This window comes from Rhinopithecus roxellana, chromosome 18 (genome assembly GCF_007565055.1).
Source record: "Rhinopithecus roxellana isolate Shanxi Qingling chromosome 18, ASM756505v1, whole genome shotgun sequence".
Lineage (NCBI taxonomy): Eukaryota > Metazoa > Chordata > Mammalia > Primates > Cercopithecidae > Rhinopithecus > Rhinopithecus roxellana.
Genome location: NC_044566.1, coordinates 77,011,117 through 77,032,682, shown reverse-complemented (window position 1 = coordinate 77,032,682; position 21,566 = coordinate 77,011,117). Strand labels below are relative to the sequence as shown.

General features: G+C 39.1%; 1 protein-coding gene across 8 annotated transcripts in view; it reads left to right on the top strand.

The window, feature by feature from the left end:
- Nucleotides 1-21,566, top strand: part of KLF12 (Kruppel like factor 12) — a 462,251-nt gene that overhangs the window by 411,725 nt on the left and 28,960 nt on the right. For all 8 annotated transcript variants that reach the window (XM_030922037.1, XM_030922038.1, XM_030922033.1 and 5 more), the window contains one exon: nucleotides 20,843-21,000. In XM_030922037.1, the coding sequence (XP_030777897.1) occupies nucleotides 20,843-21,000 (158 nt within the window). The remainder of the gene's footprint in view (nucleotides 1-20,842; nucleotides 21,001-21,566) is intronic.

Here is a 21,566-nt window from a genome sequence, read left to right as displayed (position 1 = left end):
TGACTTGTTAGGTTTCTGAGCACATGAGCTTTTTGAATCAAGGCCTCAGAAGTTGCCCTCAGGTAGTCTAGAAAGAAGAAAGAAGAAAAAAATAAATTGCATTGATTGGAAAGTAGGGAGAGAAATCTCAGAAATCCACTGGTATGTACTCTTTTTCATCAGAACCACAGTGTATTTTTGAAGTTAGTATATAATGAAGAGAACTGCAAATTAAGAAAATGTTTCGTTTATGGCTCTAAATTTTTTGAATAAAAGCTAGAAACCATAATATATGTTGGCGTATATTTATTAGGATGTAATTTTCCCCTGGGTTTTGTTTTGGTCATTCTCTTTCAGAGTGAGCATCAGTCCTCCATTTCTCTACCTTACCTGCCCTTTGAATAAACCGGAACTTGCACTGATGATGTTAAACATGTTTGAACACTTGACCACAACGTACCCTATTAACCCTGCATGGCAGCAACACATCTGACAACCAAATTCTGGGTTGTTATTTGGAAGCCAAAATATGCATCATGAGTGCATTTGTGCATTACCGGTTCCATAAGCACAGCAAATGCTTGGCGATATATGAAGTTCCCGCTTGACAATATGATCTTTAATATGCAGACACATATCACCTGATACTAGGTAATCTTATGGGAATTATGAGAAGCAGTGGGGGAGAAATTATAAAATGGTGACTTTTCTAGTTCAGGAATTATTTTACTGACTCTTGGAGTCAGACAGTTTTCAAATACTATAGTTTATATAGGTAGCTGGAAGAATCAAATATTTATTATGTTGATAATTAACTCTCTGAATTGAGATGAATAGTTTATAACTTACAGAAACTCCAGGCTTTCTAGAGATGATATCCTTAGTTAATGTCATTCATCTATGAAACAGTTCTCAAACTCCACAGTCATTTTTTCTACAAATGAATTACATTATATGGATTTTGATGGCTGGGAGGTAAGTCCTTGAATGGAGGAACCAAGAGGTGAGTTACAGGCATAAACTAAGGAATTTCAATTAGTAGGGTTTAGGAGTGACAGTCTAGAATGAGTGGAGACTAGGAGATTCATCTTGATGCAAGCATACTTAGATGCGTGTTATTCAGGATAGCACAGGTGAGAGAGGAACTAGTAGAATTTTAATGTCACACCTGGGTAGTACAACTGGTTATTATTAAAACATGGTAAAACTTCAAGCAGGTTAAAAAAAAAAAGAAAAGGAAGGAAGGAAGGGAGGGAGGGACGGATGGAGGGAGGGAGGGAGTGAGGGAGGGAAAGAAAGAGAAAGAAAGTAGAGAGAAAGAAAAAGAGAGAGAAGAAAGAGAGAGAGAAAGAAGGAAAGAAAGAAAAAGGAAAGAGAAAGAAAGAAAGAGAGAAAAAGAAAGAAAAGAAAGGAAGGAAGGAAGGAAGAAAAAGAAAGAAAGAAAAAGAAAATCAGTGCATACAGGGCAAAGACAAGTACTTGGCTGCAGCATTCAAAATCTTGACCCAGTTGGCCTATGCATCCTTATGTCTCACTGTGCACCCTTGACTCTCCCTTAGACTCAGTTTTTATGTTACATGGGTAACTCAGTAGTATCAATCTCATAGAGGTGTTCTGCAAATTAAATACATGATACTTAATATAGCAGATAGACAGTGCTTGATATCATTTACCAAGTGCTCGATAAAGATGAGCTACTGTTCTTCCTTTTCCTCGACTCCTCCAGAAGTAAGCTGTCAATTCCAAGTAGATCACTCTACCCATTTTTGACCAAATGGCGCTCACTCCTTTTTGTTTTTAGGCCAATGCTCAGGTGGTTCCCACAGCTGGAGTGACCCTCTTCGCCTCCTGCATGCCTCGCTCAGCTCATTCCCATTTGACAGGACCTGGCTCAAGTCCCACTCCCTCCAGGATGACTTCCTGACCACCAGAGCCCCTAGGGGTGACATCCTCCTCAAAATCCCTCTAATTGCCATGAACATAATGGAGGCACCAACTTTTGTTGTCCGTTGTATTGACTGATATCTTTTAAATTACATGTGGATAAGTACTTTGTCATACTACTAACTAAACAGCATGTTTCCTTTATTTTGAGACAGGGTCTCGCCCTGTCACCCAGACTGGAGTGCTGTGTCACAGTCATAGCTCACTGCAGCCTCGAACTCCCTGGGCTCAAATGACCTTCCTGCCTCAGTCTCCCAAGTTGCTGGGACCACAGGCATGTGTCACAATGCCTGGCTATTTTTTTTTTTTTTTAATTGTAGAGGTGAGAGAGAAATTGCTATGTTGCCCAGGCTGGTCTTGAACTACCAGGCTCAAGTGATCCTCCTGCCTTGGCCTCCCAAAATGCTGAGATTATAGGTGTAAGTCACCATGCCCAGCCAGCATGCCCAGGGAGAGATTGTGGGATATAATTCTCTGTGGCCTCCAAACTGCTGAGTATGACTTCTTGCAAAATGGTGTGTGGAATAAGCAATAACCTTTGGAGTCAGACAGTGCCTGGTTGGAATTCCTGACCTTCCACTTACTTGCTATGTGATCTTGGGCAGTGTACCCTTCGTGAGCCTTCGTTTTCTTATCTGTAAAGTGAAAACACCCTATATAATTTTCTGGAAATTAGACATAATCTATATTAACTTCATAGCACAGTGCAGGGCACAAGTAAATGCTCAGTGATATTATTGCTATTATTCAGAATATCAGTAGATGTTTCTTTCCTTAACTGACCAATAGATAATAGCAAAATCATGCTTCCCTCCCCAAAAAAAGAAAGAAAAGACATTTTTAAAATATTTTCAGGTATCAAAGAATTTTTTGCCATTTATTATGAAAGCTATAAAAATAAGTAGATTAAGATTCTGTACCATAAAAATCTCAAACTATCAAGTCTCTATAAATAGATAACCTTGCCTGCCTTTAATAATTAGTACTTAAATTTGCTTGGCACTGTTTTAGGTATTTGGGACACAAAAATGAATAAAAAGTCCCCCATCCACATAAAACTTACATTCTGCTGAGAGAGATGGATTATGAATAATAAGATATATGAAGCAAAGCAAGCAATAGACAGAAGCTGTGTGCAAAGGTCAGGAGAGGCTATCTAGATTGGGTGCTAGGAATGTCCTCTCTGAAGAACATCTTCAGATGTGACATCTAAAGATGTGAACATCTCTGAAGAAGTGACATTTGATCAGAGATATTAATTAGGCCAAAGCCATGTGATAATGGTGAGAAACTGTTCTAAGCAGAAGAATAGCAAGAGTGAAGGCACAGAGTTGAAATGGATTTGACATGTTCCAGAACAGTTAGGAGGCCATTGTGGCTGGAGCAGAGGAAGCTCAACAGAGAACGGAGAGGTCTCAGGGTTCCTAGAGAGCCTTATAGGTGATGATAAAGGCTTTAAGCTTTGTTCTAAGTGAAATAGGAGACCACTGGGGTTTTGAAAGGACATTATTTGTTTTATTAGGAAGACTGAGAGACTACTTCACAGCTGTTAGGATGGCTATTAATAAAGAGGAAACTAACAAGTGTTAGTGAGGGGGTAGAAAAGTTGGAACCCTTGTGCTTTGCTTGTGGGAATGTAAAAGGGTGCAGCAGCCATGGACAGCAGTTTGGTGATTCCTTAAAAAGATAAACATACAATTGCAAGTAATCCAGCAATTCCATTTCTGGGTATAAAAAAGTTGGAAGCGGGGACTCAAACAGATACTGGTCATAATGACATTATTCACAATAGCCAAAAGGTAGAGACAACCCAGATGTTAATCTGTCGTCCATGAATAAGGATAAAGTGTATGTGTGTGAGTATGTGCGTGTGTGTGTGTCAGCATTAGAAAGCAATGAAATTCTGATACATGCTACAATGTGGATGAACCTTGAAAACTATACTAAGTAAAATAAGACAGACAGACATAAAAAGACAAATATTGTATGATTGTACTTATGTGAGGCACCTAAAGTAGGCAAATTCATAGAGAAAGAAAATAGAGGTTACCAGGGCTAAAGGAAGGGAGGGGACAGGGAGTTAATATATAGTGGAAACAGAGTTTCTGTTAGGATGATGAAGAAGTTCTACATATAAATGTTGGTGATGGTTACACAAGAGTGTGAATGTACTTGGTGCCACTGAATTGTACACTTAAAAACGGTTAAAGGCGGACGCGGTGGCTCATGCCTGTAATCCCAGCACTTTGGGAGGCTGAGGTGGGCAGATCACTAGGTCAGGAGATCGAGACCATCCTGGCCAACAGAGTGAAACCCTGTCTTTACTAAAAATACAAAAAGTAGCTGGGCATGGTGGCACACACCTGTAATCCCAGCTACTCGGAAGGCTGAGGCAAGAGAATCACTTGAACTCGGGAGGTGGAGGTTGTGGTGAGCCGAAATCACACCACTGCACTCCAGCCTGGGCAACAGAGTGAGACTCCGTCTCAAAAAGGTTAAAGGGGTAAATTTCATGGTATGTATATTTCATTACAATTAAAAATAAAAGACTAGGGGGAAGGAGTAAGGGTGTGGGAGCAGGGATTCCAGTTAGATCCTATAGCAGGTAGCCAGATAAGAGATCAGTATGGCAGTGAAGATGGAAGTATTCAAATTTGGGATACATTTTGGAAGTTGAGCCTATAGGTCCTGTATAAGCTATAGAGGAGAATAATCACGAGGGACCCCTGTTTTTGTTCTGAACTGCCAAGAGAGAAGTGGCCATTTCATGAGATAGGGAAAACTGGGAAAGAAGTGGGTTTGGGGAAAAGCATCACTAGTTCAGCTTTGGGCATGGTAAGTTAGAGTTATCTGCTTGACACACAAGTGGAAGGTCTAAAAGATACGAGTCTGGAGCTCAGGGAAGGGGGAGTTTGAAATAGATTTGAGTGGCGTACAAAAAGATACATGAAGCACAGCATGTGAAACATGGGAATGAGCAAGATCACTCAAGGAAGAGTTGAAACAGAAAGGAGAAGTGGCTGGAGGACTGAGCTCAGGGAACCGCCAACATTGAGAGGTCAAGAGGGAAGGACGTATGTAAATGTGTGATGTGAGAGGCTTTTCCTTAATATTAGGCAACTATCTATTGAGCAACTCCTCTGCCAGCTACTGTTTCAGGCGCTTGGAATAACAAGTACCAAAAAGGTACTTGTTTCATATCTGTGTTCTTGGGTGAGTTACTTAACTTGACTGAACCCCAGATTTCTCATCTGTAAAATTGTTATGCCCAGACCCTTTATTCCCCGAAGAAGTCCACCAGAATCCGGAGTCAAAGCCAAGCGGCAAGGATCTTTAATGCAAGTTCGAACTTGGTCCCTCTGTTTTACAACATACAAGAGGGCCCCGAATGATGCATGTGGCCGCTCTTTATAGCCCGATGCATACAGGATATGCAAGGTTACAGAGGTACAAAGGAATTCTTTTGGTTGCAGCATTACAACTGGTAATTGGTTAATACAATTAACAGTTTTCCATTTGTTCCCGTGCTTTTAGTAAAACTACAAATGGTTGTGATCTTATCAGGGGCTCTCTAGGTGGTGTGTGTGAGGTGGGGGGGTGTGTTGGGCTCAGGAAGTTGGGACAAAATAGAGGATTGTGTTCGTACTGAGCCCAGGACTAAGATATGTGGCAGACACCGGTAATTAGAGCAGGACAGAGACTTTCACAACGTTTGTCCTTACAATGTCCGGAGTCTATAGATAACCTAATTAACCTAATCGGTTAGGTCCGGGGTCGATCTTTAACTAGGCTGAGGGCGCCGCCCAGGCTGTCAGGGCCCGGGGCGCCGCCCGGGCTGTCAGGGCGCCGCCCGGGCTGTGAGCCTGTGGACTTCATTTCTGCCTTTTAGTTTTTTTTCCAGTTCATCTCTTTCAAAATGGGGTTAAACGGCCGGGCGCGGTGGCTCATGCCTGTAATCCCAGCACTTTGGGAGGCCGAGGCAGGTGGATCACCTGAGGTCAGGAGTTTGCGACCAGCCTGGCCAACATGGTGAAACCCCGTTTCTGCTAAAAATACAAAAAAAAAAAAAAAAAAAGCCAGGCGTGGTGGTGGGTGCCTGTAATCCTAGCTACTCAGGAGGCTGAGGCAGTAGAATCGCTCGAACCCAGGAGGCGGAGGTTGCAGTGAGTTGAGATCGCGCCACTGCACTCCAACCTGGGCAACAAGAGCAAAACTCCCTGTCAAAAAAAGAAAAAAATAGGGTTAATAATTACAGTTAACCCAAAGTGAAACAGCAGTTACTGCAGTCATTTCCAAAATATTTACCTGCTTACACAAAGTATTTTATTTCTACAAGCCCCACAGAGTATAGATACTATTGTTCTGTAGGAAAAGAAACCAAAGCTTAGGAAAGGTGTTAAATTTTTTTAAGACATAGCTAAAAATGCATTGGTAAGATTCTTCCTCTGATAGTCCTGAACTCACATCTTTCAGTCCCTTCACTCTTTCAAGCTATTCTAGTATGTAAAACACTCAGCAGGCTGCCTAAGGCCACAGTTTGTGCTTTAGAACTTGTTTGTTTCATCTATTTGTCCTTCCCTCCACTTAAGTGCATCTCTTTGAGGTCCTGAAAAGCAAACTCCTATAATTAAAAACAATCAAAAAAGCAGTCACCTGGGTCATCAAGTATGTAAACTGCCAACTATAAACTTAGTAATATCCCTAAAATAATTTAATGAATGTTAATCGACTGAATGAACAAAAACTATGCCTTTTTTTTTTTTTTTTTTTTTTGGTCTAATTTCCTCTACTAAGTACCTGGCCTTTAGAATTACACATTGGATAACATTTAATGAAATTCCATTACCATTAAGTTTATTTTATGAGGTTTCTTTTATAAAATCCATTCAAGTTATTTCTGGAAATACTTCCTTATTACCTAGTTTCTACTATTTTTTAAAAATTATTACTTGTCTAGCAAATGAAAAGAAAGTGCTACTCTGTTGTCATTTAAACATACATTTATTGTTTATATATAGATTAATTTTAATCATTAGCTTTTATCTTGGCACTTTTCCTATGGACTCCAGGTTGGCTAATGATGTTATCCTGGCCATCCAGGCTCAGCTGCTGGGGACACCATTCACTCCTCTCTCTCCCTTATCCCCCATTATCCAGTCAGTTACCAAGAACTGACCATTCTAATTCTGAAATGCGTTGGAATTGGTACCCTCTGATTCATATTTAAAGACACTGCTTTGGCTCAGGTAGACTGCACTTACTTGAGTGATGGCAGTAGGCTCAGTAATTGATAAAGGCCTTGACTTCAATCACTTTCTCACCATGGAAGCTTACTGTCATAAGCCAGAATTTTCCTTCTAAAACTAAAAAATGAAACAAAATAAAATCATGCCACTTCCAGGGCCTACACACTGAAGTTCTTGTAAGGAAACATTCAGTCTATCATTCGTGGCCCTAGTCATCCTGTCTGCCCTGTGTCTTCCGCTTCTGTCCATTAGGAACCCTATTTGTTAGACAATTTGGTATTAAGATGAACTGTGAGCTATTTTATCTCCATAATCATAAATTCTCTCTTCCACCTTCTCTTTACCACCGACACATCCACATACCAGTATTCTTCAAGACTCATTTGTTGGTGTCCTCTGTTAAGCTTGCCCTGATCTTTCCAAACAGAATCGGACACCCCCTCCCTTGACTCCCGTAACACTTCATTACACCTCTATCACATATCGTTTTTTGCCCTGTATAATTATGATTTACATATATAATAAGTTGAAGGAGTTTTTAATCATCTTAATAGCTGGCACTGAATTCCTCCAGAACAAAATTCTTGGTGTGGAAAACATGCCTTCTGAAAGACTTGGAAGTAAACTATGAGCTGTGAGCCCTACCCGTACTTCCTAGCCAGGGACCTGGGTATAACCTGCCCCCAAGGTTTTTAGAAGGCAAAGCTATTATACTTGGGCCAAGGGAAGCAAGCTATTGTTTTTCTTTTGCATACAGTTGAGATGGGGGTGGAGTAAGAAATCAGAGAAGAGATGTAGCAGAGAGCTCCCCAGCAAGATGCAAAGAGCCTGAGGCTGAATGAGACCGGTGAGCGGCACAGAGGCAGCCAAGAGCATTTTACAGATAGAAGAAGCAACAGGCAAGAAGAGTGAAGCTCCAGGAGTCCCTCCACACTGTCTGTAGGCGAGAGGGCTTCCTAGATGCTCAGATGGGTTTATGTAGTACTTGAAGAAGGTGTTCTTGAAGAAGGTGCTAACTTGATGCTAGAGGCCAAGGTCGTTTTGAGAACTAAAGTCCCAGAAATATACATACATCCTGGAGGGCGCTAGGGAAGAGGCTTTACACTTCCACATGTCATAGATTTGAGCAAAGATTTGAGTCATTTTTCGTGCATTTGAGGTAGAGAGATTTCCAAGTTCTACACTTTACTAGATTATGAACTTGCTAAGGATGCCTTTGCGTGTTCACTTGCTTCCCTATGGTGAACTTACAGAAAATAATTGTTATTTTTTTATTGAGTCACTACTGTTAAGATGAAAAATACCTACACAGCTGACTGCTACTAATCTACAACTCTCATCTTACTGATTTTCTCAGCAGGAAAAAGCCAAGTTAAAAAAAAAAAAAAGCCAACAGAGCATGTAGTATTTAATCATCAATAAGTATGGCACAGGAGATTTAACATTATCATCTTGACATTTTTATGATTTTTCATCTTTCCTTAGGAAAGACGTGATGTAGGAAGAGGAGTAGAGACAAGTGCTCTCAGGTTTATCATTCCCTAGCAATTAACCACTCCAGGCTATGCTTTCCTCACCTATTTCTCAGCTGTAAGATTGCCAATAACACTATCTACCCTGCCTGCTGTCAAGTAATTTTTCTGACAATCTTAAGCTTATGTATGGTGCTATAGAAGCCATTATTACACCATGCAGTGTTTTACAGTATACACTGAGACTATTGTACAGTACAGTTCACATTGAGATTTGAACAGAAGTACCTAGCAATATGCTCAGATCCTGAGAACTTTAGACAGTGTGTTGCCAATAATGCAGAAAAGTGAATCTAGGAAAGTAAGTAACACATACTTTAAAACTTGCAAAGTTCTTATTTGATCCTTCTTCATAGGCGAATAGGGATGAACCAGGTCTGTGCATTCAGTGGACATCATGGCTGTGAAACTTTAGTGATATGAAAAGTTCTAGGTAAGAGCCGGGCTAATAGCATAAAAATATCATAAAGAGCAACTGCGGAAGTGAGGAAGCAAAACTGAGGTTAGAAATATCAGCAAATGGGAATAGTCAACATAGTAAGGAATGGATCTTAGTGTAAACATGGTGCCATGAAGCTCAAGGTTAATGAGGAGCCCAGAACTCTTGGTAACTTATTCTTTGATACCAGCATTATCCCTAATACCAAAACCAGACAAAGACCTCACAAGAAAACTACATGCCAATATCCCGTGTGAGTGGAGACTCAAAAGCCTTCAACAAATTACAAGCAAACTGAGTCCAGCAACATATAAAAGGATTACATACCATGAGAAGGGGGACTTAACCCAGAAATGAGACTGATTTGACATGTGGAAATCAATATAATACACAACATTTATCTCGATAGACACGGAAAAGGCATTTGACAAAATCCAACATCCTTTTGTAATGAAAACACTCAGTACACACACAGGAATAGACAGCAGTATCCTAAACTTGATAGAGTGCATCTGTGAAAAACTCGTATCTAACATACTGAATGGTAGAAGACTGAGCACCTAACCCTCAGATCAGTAACAAGACAAGGATGTCCATACACACCACTTTCACTCAACATTCTAGCCGAGGCAATTAAGAAAAAGAAATGTGGATTGGAAAGGAAGAAGTAAAGCTATCTCTATTTGTAGTTGACGTGATCTTGTATATAGGAAATCTATAGGTCACCTCCCAAAAAGTATTAGAACTAATAAATGAAATTAACAAGGTTACAGGACACAAGATCAATAAACAAATATTAATTGTATTTCTATATACTAACAGTGGACAATCTAAAAATGAAATTAAGAAAACAATTTTATTTACAATAGCATGAAAAAGAAGAAAATACCTATGAATATATTTAACAAAAGACATAAAAGACTTGAACATTGAAAACTACAAAACATAGTTTAAAAAAATTTTTTTAGTTAAATGGAAAGATGTCCTATATTCATGGTTTGAAAGACATAATGTTGTTAAGATGGCAGCAGTCTATGATTTGGTTTTCATCCAAATTCCAGCTGCGTTTTCTTTTATAGAAATTGATGATGGTTGGCCACAGTGGCACATGCCTGTAATCCCAGCACTTTGGGAGGCTGAGGTGGGTGGATCACCTGAGGTCAGGAGTTCTAAACCAGCCTGGCCAACATGGTGAAGCCTTGTCTCTACTAAAATACAAAAATTAGCCAGGCATGGTGGCACACGTCTGTAATCCCAGCTACTCCGGAGGCTGAAGCAGGAGAATCACTCGAACACGGGAGGTGGAGGTTGCAGTGAGCCGAGGTCATACCATTGCACTACAGCCTGGGCCACAGAGTGAGACTCTATCTCAAAAAAAAAAAAAAAGAAAGAAAGAAATTGATGAGATGATTCTAAATTTTATGTGAAAACAGTCTGAGGGGGGAGAATAAATTTGGAGGAATAATGTTTTCCAATTTAAAAATTGATCCTAAAGCTATAAAATTATTAAGACATTGTGGTACTGGGATAATTATATATAGACAAATCCATGGAATAGAAGTAAGAGTCCAGGAATCAACCCTTACATTATGGTAAATTGGTTTTGTCAGTGGTGTCAAGATAATTCACTGAGGAAAGAATAATCTTTTCAGGTGGGAAGATTTTTGTTTTCCTCCGGAATTCAAATACTTGTACATCTTATAATGAGAAAAATCCCTACGTGTGGCCTCAGACAGTCATTTTGGTAGCACGAACTCAAGTGGAAAACTTGAGTTCGAGACCAGCCTGGCCGATGTGGCAGAACCACATCGGTTTGGTCTGATTTATATAATCCTACCCAAGCAATAAAAACTTTCAATAATTCATGTTAGCTTAAGTACCACATAGTTAGATAATATAATTTCAGTGTTTTTTAATAAAACAAATCTCTAGTGTAACATAGATCTGGTTAATGATCAGCATAAAATAGATGTAGGCCTGTTTTGATGATCACATCAAACGTTTATTTATTTATTTATTTATTTGGGGGGATGGAGGCTCACTCTATCACCCAGTCTGGAGTGAAGTGGCTCAATCTCTGCTCACTGCGACCTCTGCCTCCTGGGTTCAGGCAGGTCTCCTGCCTCAGTTCCCGAGTAGCTGGGATCACAGGTATCTGCCACCACACCTGGCTACTTTTTGTACATTTAGCAGAGACAGGGTTTCACCACATTGGCCAGGCTAGTCTCAAACTCCTGACCTCAGGTGATCCACCTGCCTCAGCCTCCCAAAGTGCTGGGATTATAGGCATGAGCCACCGTGCTGAACCCAAAAGTTCATTTTGTGGTTGCATTATAGTATCTCATTAGAGCTGTGTATTTTGAAACATCTTAAATGTTTTCATCTTTAAAACATGGAGTCTCGCTACATTCTTTGTCCAGGAACATCCACAGTACCTGCCTTATTAGTAAATCTGCTTTATAATAAGATCCTTCTAAAGTGGAAATATTAACCTCCTCCTATTCAGTTCTGCCTTAGAGCAGTGTTATGGTGAGGTTCCTGTGTATATAGTTGGTAAATTCTTCATAAGGTAGACTGAGCTTCCCAGCGTCCTTCTTCCCTTCCTTTCCCATCACCCATTCAGGCATTCTTGTATAACAATGGCTTCTAGACAGACATGTATAAGAGTCTTCTTTTTTTTTTTTTTGAATTCTAGGATACATGTGCAGAACGTGCAGGTTTGTTACATAGGTATACAGGTGCCATGGTGGTTTGCTGCACCCATCAACCCGTCATCTAAGTTTTAAGCCCTGCATGCATTAGGTATTTGTCCTAATGCTGTCCCTCCCCTAGCCCCCACCCTCCTACAGGCCCCGGGTGTGATGTTGCCCTCCCTGTGTCCATGTGTTCTCATTGTTCAACTCCCACTTATGAGTGAGAACATGAGGTATTTGGTTTTCTGTTCCTGTGTTAGTTTGCTGAGAATGATGGTTTCTAGCTTCACCCATGTCCCTGCAAAGGACATGAACTCATCCTTTTTTATGGCTGCATAGTATTCCATGGTGTATATGTGCCACATTTTCTTTATCCAGTCTATCATTGGTGGGCATTTGGGTTGGTTCCAAGTCTTTGCTATTGTGAATATTGCTGCAGTAAACATACGTGTGCATGTGTCTTTATAGTAGGATGATATATAATCCTTTGGGTATATAGCCAGTAATGGTATTGCTGGGTCAAATGGTAATTCTGGTTCTAGATCCTTGAGGAATCACCACACTGTCTTCCACAATGGTTGAACTAATTTACACTCCCACCAGTAGTGTAAAAGTGTTCCTATTTCTCCACATCCTCTCCAGCATCTGTTGTTTCCTGACTTTTTAATGATCACCATTCTGAGTGGCATGAGATGGTATCATTGTGGTTTTGATTTGCATTTCTCTAAAGACCAGTGATGATGAGCTTTTTTCATGTTTGTTGGCCACATAAATAGACATGTATAAGACTCTTCACTCTTGAGTAGCTTAAAGTTTAACTGTAGTCAAATAAGGATAACTTATTTTTAAAATTTAGCATGATTCTAGAGAGTCCTAAAATCAGATGTGTTCAAGAGCCACATGGATAAGATAAAGTGCTGTTCTCATAAGTAATCGGGCATGGGTTGGGCCCATGCCAGAATGAGGAGGGCAGGGCTTACCTTAAGGCATTCAGATTAAAATAATTAATCCTATTCTGACCTAGAAAGTTTTTTTTTAAGGTTTATGTAATGCACCAAGCTATAACCTCTGGCATAAAACATAATTTAAATCATGATATTTTCTGAAGAAATTCTGTGGGAAAATCCCTCTAACTATTTAGTATGTTATGTGTCTTCCATTCAGTGGGTACATCCAGTATAATCCAGAAATCCATACCTGTTTCAGAACCCTCGTTTCATCCTACATTATGAATTGAATTCATGGGGTAAAGTGTTTGCAATGCATAAGACATTCCCCAAAGAGTAGCTGTGTTGAATAGATACACTATATCTGAAATAGATATTTTTTTGTTAGCCAATAGCCCTCTTTCAACTTGTAGTCTAATTTCATCATAAAAGTTTGATAATAAAGCCAACCATAGCAAACTGTTAATGTTTCATTTTTTTTCTATTTTGATTAAACATTTTGCCTAATAGAGCTAATGATCTTGCTTGCTGAAATATGTTGAAACAAAAAGAACAGAAAGCTTATAATAGTTTTAAGTTTTTTAACGGTCTAGAAAGTGATGTGGAAAAATACTTACTGGCTGCTGTTATGTTTAAGTAAAATCATGAAATACTGTGAATCCATCCCCAGGGCAACCCCTGGGCCCCCAAAAGGCTCCTTTGTAAACCATTATCTTTTAATTAGTTTAGTAGGAGACTTTGTTTATTAAAGTAAAACAGTAATTAAATATGCATTTTAGACATATTCTGTTCATATGGAAAACTTACCAAACTCTAGTTTGAATAGATGCTAAGATTGAGCTTTTTGACGCATTTTAGCAAATGTATTCCTCTTGATTCATACATTTTGTGAAAACATTTTTATTGAATCCAAATTAAAACATGATATAATGTCTCAGTCACAGCTTCTGAAAAGGGTGGCAGCTACTAATCTTACAATTTCAATCTGTTCAAAAGTAGTTTACTGTGAAATGCTACAGAGAGGAATGAAAGAGGAACTCGACACCAGTGAATCTGCTCTACCTCTGAATGTAGCTGCTGGGATTTGGTAGTAAATGTATCTAAACAGCGCTTTTTCCCTAATTAATGTCATAGGAGAGACATTGACATGGTTTGACAGGCATTAGGGTCTGTTGTAGTATGGAAGATACATATGACGATTCCTGCCTCTGAGAGCCATCTGCTGGTTAAGGGAAAGCCTACAAAGTAATGCAGATATCTGGCTTGTTCATGTGAATAGAATCTGTTTTACTGAGATTTATGTAAATCCTGGTTAACTGAAAGTCTCATCCACTCTTGCTCTGCTTATGGTCTTGATAATTCATTTCCAGGGTGGTGTTTGATTCACTAACAAGGAAGTCGTTGTACCTACATGTATTTTGTGGCAGAAGTTAATTCAGAATTCTGTAGGTGATGTTCAATGTCTTAATTTAAATAATATTGAACTTTAGAAACAGTACACAATATACTTTGTAAACTGAATGCTCTCATTTCCGTTAAGGTAATTCTATCATGCAACCAACTCAATTCTTTTTGGTCCAATTGTAAATAAAGTGGAATGACAGGGAAGGGACTAATTTTGTGGCATTAATGGTCAAGGAAGATATTATCATATACCACTGCCAAACTCAGCCTTTAAAAACATTTCCCTTGTAAATATATAGTTTATAACAACTTTAAGAAAATATGTACTGGTTAGGCATAGTGGCTTATACCTATAATCCCAACACTCTGGGAGGCCGAAGTGGGAGGATCACTTGAGGCCAGGAGTTCAAGACAGGCCAGGACAACACAACAAGACCCTTACTCTACCCAAAAAAAAAAAAAAAAAAATTAACTAGGCATGGTAGCATGCGCCTGTAGTCCTAGCTCCCAGGAGGTGAGGCAGAAGGATTGTTTGAGCCCAGGAGTTTGAGGCTCCAGTGAGCTATGATCATACCACTGCACTGCAGCTTGGGCAACAGAATGAGTCCTTGTCTCTCTTTAAAAAAAGATGAAAAGAGAGAAAAGAAAATACTTTATTTGGTAGATTAATAGTAAGTATACTGAATGCCCATCTGACAGTACTTATAAAATGGTTTACCTTTTTACAGTTCTCCAGAGAAAAGTATATGTCTTATCATAGCAGGCTATATTCAGTAACACTTATATGTGCTGTTGTTTTATATAATTGGGTTAAAGGGGAAATTTAAATGCTACAGATATTTTGTTGCTTTTTCCCATTTTATCATATGTTGGTTTGTAATACCTGTATCTTCATCTGAATAAGCATAACATTGTAATTAAGATCAAGTTCTGGAATCAGCCACTCAGGTCTGAGTTTTGGTGTAGCCGTAGACTTTGTCTTGGGCTTAGCCTTCACCTCTTTGTGCCTCAGTTTCCTCATCTGTAAAAGAGGGATACAGTGTACAGGGGTAGTAGTGTCAACCTCAGAGGGTTGCTCTGAAGGTTGAGGCATTTAGGTCAGTGCCTGACACACAGTAAGCATTCTGTAAAGACCGCTGTTATCCTCAGCTGTGCCCCTTGGAATTTTGTTGCGATACAGTGTGTGAATTTACTAAAGCTCCTTCAATTCCAGTGTTTTCTGCTCTGGTTTTTAAATCTGTGATGTGTATGTCTTCTTTCCAGGCTTGAAAGGTTGTCCTGGCCTTTTTAATTTTTTTTTTTTTTTAACTCCTGTAAAAACTCAATTTCAGTGAAGGATATCTCATCATGCTAAGGTCACACATGATGAATGGTCTTTTATTACCGGCTGATTACAGTTAACCCTAATTTCTTTCATGGCAGCCATGCAGCACCTTCCATTTAAATAGAGCTGTTCTTGGATGTGATTTTTTGAGCCTCTCTGGATTTAATTCTAATTTAACTTGCCATTCCAAGTGGGACTATTGTGCAACCAAAGTCATGATTCACTCATTTGTTCTCTCTGGATCTAATTATTACAACATGGTACCAGTGGAGGCCCCCTCAGGCGTTCATTCACTACTCTAAATGGTCTAACCTTCTGGGGAAAGAAGTGGGCCTTTAGTTCTTTGGGGCTGTACAGATGTATTTAGTATGGAATTTGGGAACACAGTAACAAGTGTTTTACCTCAACCATTTTCATCATACCAAGCTTATTACTAAAGATTATTCGAAGAATGCTCTACTGGTGTATGCAGTAGTTACTTGCACATTCCCATTCTTTAAAATAAGGCCAGTTTTTGAAGCGCAGAAGTCAGGTTGCATGCCTGTGAGGATTCTTCGAGTGCCTTCTGCAAAAAGGGCATGTTGCTCAGAAAGCATAGGTAAGGCAGAGTGAAAACACCCAGCTGTTCTATTACCTAACACCCCTTCTTATGGGCAGCCCCCGAGTGAGATGGGGCAAGATAACATTGCCAGGAGTAAGGGTCTTTCCCTCACTTTCTCTAACTTATCGAAATGCCTATTAGGGTCAAAAGAAAGACTTTTGTTATTTCATTCACCAGCATCCTACACATTTATCAGTGGCCTCCCACTGAGAAATTTAATTGTAAGCAATACTTTAGAACACACTGCTCTTGAACTTAGAGGAAATAATTGAGACATTTATATCTATGTATTTTTAATGGTTACCCAGATTTCCAGATATTCAGTAGCCACTTTGTGTAGCACTGAAAATATGAAACTTGGCCAGGCATGGGAACACGTCTGTAATCCCAGCACTTGGGGAGACTGAGGCAGAACCACTTGAAGCCAGGAGTTCAAGATAAGCCTGGGCAACATAACAAAACCCCATCTCTACAAAAAATTAAAAAGTTAGCCAGGCATGGTTGCGTGTACCTGTAATCTTAGCTACTCGGGAGACTGAGGGGGAAGATCACTAGAGTCCAGGAGTTCAAGATTACAGTGAGCTATGACTGTGCCACCTAGGCCACCAGTCTAGGTGACAGAGCAAGACCCTGTCTCAAAAAAAAAAAAAGAAACTCAGGGAAATGGGTGTAGTAGTGTGGAATTGAGTGCTCATTGTCTGAAGACTTGGAATCAAAGTATCCTAGTAAGAATTAATTAACCAATTGAGAATTAATAAATTAATTATAAAATTAAAAATTAGGAATACCAGGCTTAATAATGCATTATTTATTCTATTTAGCAAACTTTTTTTTTGAATGCCCACAATGTCCTAGGTTCTGGAAATACAAAATTACTTAGTACCAACAACTCGACTGTCACCTTTCCAGCCATGGACTTGGCTCAGACAAACCCCAGTCCACGGTTGTCGTCCACTTGCCGTGCCCGCCGACTGTGGATTTATGCTGGGGATCCCAGCACAACAGCAGCACTCTAGGAGCTTGGACTGTCCTGTCACCTTCCTGTATTCTTCAGGTTCTTCTGCACTTCTGGTTCACTGTTACCTCAGCTTCACTTACCTTCCTACCTTTCCACAAAAAAATAAAATCAGCAGTTCTGAAAGGCATAGCTTAGCTAGGATTCTTTGACATGTGAAGATATCCCTGCCATTTAGAAAGGGGAACCAAGGAGAAAATTGCCGCATTGAATGTCATTTCAAAGACAGCTTTACTGGGTACAACTATTCATTGCATATATCCTTTTTTAAAATGATTTTTATTGTACAAATACCTTTAGGTATTTGTTCTTCATAATGTTCTAAAACATTTCACTTAACTCTTTTTTTGAAACAGGTCTCGCTCTTTCACCCAGATTGGCGTGCAATGGCGTGATCTTGGCTCACTGCAACCTCTATCTCCCCGGCTCAAGCAATCCTCTCACCTCAACCTCCCAAGTAGCTGGGACTACAGGCACATGCCACCACACCCAGCTAATTTTTGTATGTTTTTGTAGAGACAGGTTTCACCATGTGTTACCCTGGCTGGTCTTGAACTCCTAAGCTCAAGAGATGTACCTACGTCAGCTTCGCAAAGTGCTGGGATTACAGGCATGAGCCACCACGCCCGGCTAATTTTTGTATGTTTTGGTAGAGACGGGGTTTCATCATGTTGCCCAGGCTGGTCTAGAGCTCCTGAGCTAAGCGATCCACCTGCGTCGGCTTCCCTATATGCTGGGATTACCGGCGTGAGCCACCGCACCTGGCCCACATTTCACTTTAGAATGTGGAAAACCAGGGCTGAGGTCCTATAGACAATCCACCTGTCTTCATTTTGATGTAAATTCAAAACTCACAGTGAAGCAATTTCATGGCCTTCTGTAGCCTTTGTTTTTGTCTCTCTGCCTGCCGTATGTTTAAGTGGTTGATAGGCTGTGTTGCAGGATTACTTCATTGGTCCCTAAAGAAACATTCATTATGACTGAATTCTGATTTCAGGGTTTTTTTGGTTGGTTTTTCTTTTTTTTATTTTTTTACTTTTCTCCTTATATACAGATAGCAAGATAAATAGCTAAAATCAGTGAAACTCAGCAAAAGCCTCTGTGTGTGTGTTTATGCGTAGTTACATTTAGACTTCTGTATATTCATGTGTAGAAAATATTATACAAAACAAAGTGTTCTTATAGACTTTAAGTTATAACTTGCAGAAAACAAATATTCTATCATTTTCTCACTTTTAAAAGATGTTAAACATTGTACAACACTATGAATGAATTCCTTTTTTTCAGGAAAAAAAAGGAAGTGCCAAGATCAATATTTATTTTCATAACTACATATTCCAGAAATGAATTACTGTTGCTCTGTTATCACCACACAGTCTTACTTGTTCATGGGAATCAAACCCAGTGATAAAAATATACCTTGTCAGGAGTAACTACAGCTGTTCTTACATGAGGCAGGCCAGCCACACTATTTTGACTCCTTTCACGGGTAGACCCCAATCCCTGCAACTGTGAGTCAATTATGTGGAAAATCACAAATCTACATTGATAAAAAAACTGAAAAAAGTGGCTTGGCCATGCATAACATATGTTCTTTCTTTCTACTAATGTAGATCTTGCATAAAACTGTTTGAGACACAGGTAGATAAATATTATTTATATTTGACCTTACCTAATATAAAGCTTTGTTTGCCTTTATATTAAAGGAGAAGGTGCGCTGAAATCTTAAGACACATGTGTGCAGAAAGAGACTTTCAGAAAAAAATTCACTGGAGCAATATGAAAGTGCAAATTACAAGTAGTCTATATGTCCATCACTTGGGAAATGGCAATGAACATTCACTGGACTCCCACCATATTTCATCTAACTCCATAGTCGTCAAACTACAGCTCATGGACAGAATACAGCCCACTGTTTTTTGGTTTGTTTGTTTATTTGTTTTGTAGAGATAGGGTCTCTCCTTCTTGCCCAGGTTGGTCTCAGATTCTTGGACTCAAGCGGTTCTCCTGCCTCAGCTTGCGAAAAGTGCTGGGATCACAGGCTTGAGCCACTGTGCCTGGCCAGCCCACTGTTTCTGTAAACAAAGTTTTATTGGAACATAACCACATTCATTTGTTTATATATAATCTATAGGTGCTTTCATTATACAGTTGTAGAATTGATTAGTTACAACATAAGACTGTATGGCCCTCAGTGTTGAAATAAAATATTTACTATCTAGCCCTTTACAGAAAAAGTTCACTGACCCCTGATCTAAGTTGAAATGTCATCAATTGTGAAATGCCCTGTTACTTTATGTACCACTAATAAAAAAATTACACCAGTAAAACTACAATAAGCCATCAGTTGTAAGAAGCATTCTGATTTTAGAGATGGTTAAAATATTAAAAAATAGATCTTAAAATTGGTAAGTTATAAGTATATAGCACTTCAAATAAGTGAATTATGGCATTTATATCAACATGGATGAATCTCAAACGTTAAATGTTGAAAAAAAAGGAATAAAACAATTTGCAGAATGATATAAACGGCATGATATTATTCATATGACTTAAAAAACAAAAAAAGAATGTCTGTAAATGCAGGTATGTATAGGTAAACATAATTTAAAAGAATTGGAAAGAGGTAAAGAAAACTCAGGATAGAGGCTTTTCCCTGGAAGGAGGAGAAAGGACCAGGATCATGGTAGAAAACAAGAGGTGAATTGATCTTTATCAGTAATGTTCAACTTTTAAAAGAGGCGATTTACCAATAAAAACTAGTTTTTAAAAGCATCAAAATGTGAACAAGCTAGAAGAAAATATGTCAAAATATTAACTGTAATACATTTTGTAGAGTAGAAATATGAGTGACTGCTTTTTTATTGTATGTCACTGTAATTTTAAAGAACGTCATGGATAACTAAAAAAGATGAATCATTATTTCTGTCTCAATCGAAAGAGATTAAGATTTTTTAAAGTACATGTTAATCAATTACCTGACATTATAAAATAATCCTGTTTTTCTACTGGGGCATTCAGATTAAACAACATGCAAGTCAGGGCCAAATTTCTTAGTTAAAACTTTTTTTATAATGGTGGTACAGCTAATCCTTAAAGACAATGCATGTTATTCCTCACCACAAAGCAACTCCAACTAGAAAAGTTAAATGTCAGGTGCGTTTCACCAAACAGAAATAACTTGTCATGATTCATGTTACTGATGTCATTCCTTTCAGCCGGACCTCACTTGTTTTGAAGTGTACCTTGTGATTTTACAGGAGTTTCTATGTTGTCACATGCAGTGTAGACCTTCTTGTGACTTATTAAATGTATCATTTTGTCATTCATTTGTCTGTAGCAAGGCTTCTTATAATCTTCTCTATCAGGATATTCAGAAATTCAAAACTGTGAGATGGTAATTTACCCCTACCAGATTATTTCTTCTGATCATGAGGAAATACTCACCGACTACTGCTTTCATTTACTTTCAGTTTTTATTATTGTCGTTTTAAGCATGTCTTTCTCTCCCTTGGAGTGTTTTGCCAGAAAGAACTCACGCTGCCTGCCTTTCAGGATTCAAAAAGTGAGATCTGCCCAAGAGAGTGGTAGCAAGAACTATGGTCATGTGACCTTGAGTCTGTGAAGCTGTAGTGTCTGAGACAATGTTCCCATGCCACTAGAACCAAAATGGGGTGCTGTGCATCTCACCATGTAACTCCACTTTTTCTTTTTCCAGTTCAATTTCACCATTTAGTATTGAGAGCACAAGACGCCAGAGACGGTCTGAATCCCCAGACTCCAGAAAACGGCGTATCCACAGATGTGATTTTGAGGGATGCAACAAAGTGTACACAAAAAGTTCTCACCTGAAGGCTCACCGGAGGACACATACAGGTACCGCTCTGCAGGGCTTCTCACGTGTGAGCCAGTGGGAGTCCATAAAGCGCTGGCCACTTACCTCAGGAGCCTTTCGTACTCATTCAGCCTGTGTACCTCTCAAATCCGGTTCCCTCCTTCTAGGCAGAATGTATTCTCTCTCTCTTGAGAAAGAGAGAAACTGGAGAAACCAATGAAGTATTTGAGCTTTTAAAATGCTGGGAACACAGTGATCTAGTAGTCTTTCTCATAATCAGCATCACCACTTAATCATTATAGTCTATCAGTTTTTAAAAATGTCCACGTGGCACATAAAAGAGGAAACTGAACAAAATTATTCTCTCTTAAAGTTAGTATTTTATCCATTCCTTTAGATCGTGCTTTTTTCTCTCCTCAAAACTCTCTCCCAAATAGCAAATAGGTAAGCAACTGGAAAATAAAAAATGACAGATACGTAGCATTGTGGGAAGTTTTTACAAACATTCAGGCATAACTCCATTTGATTTGCACTGGTATTTTTTTATATAGGGAGAGGAGTTTTAGTATTGACAGTTTACAGAAAAGGAGATTGATACCATAATTGA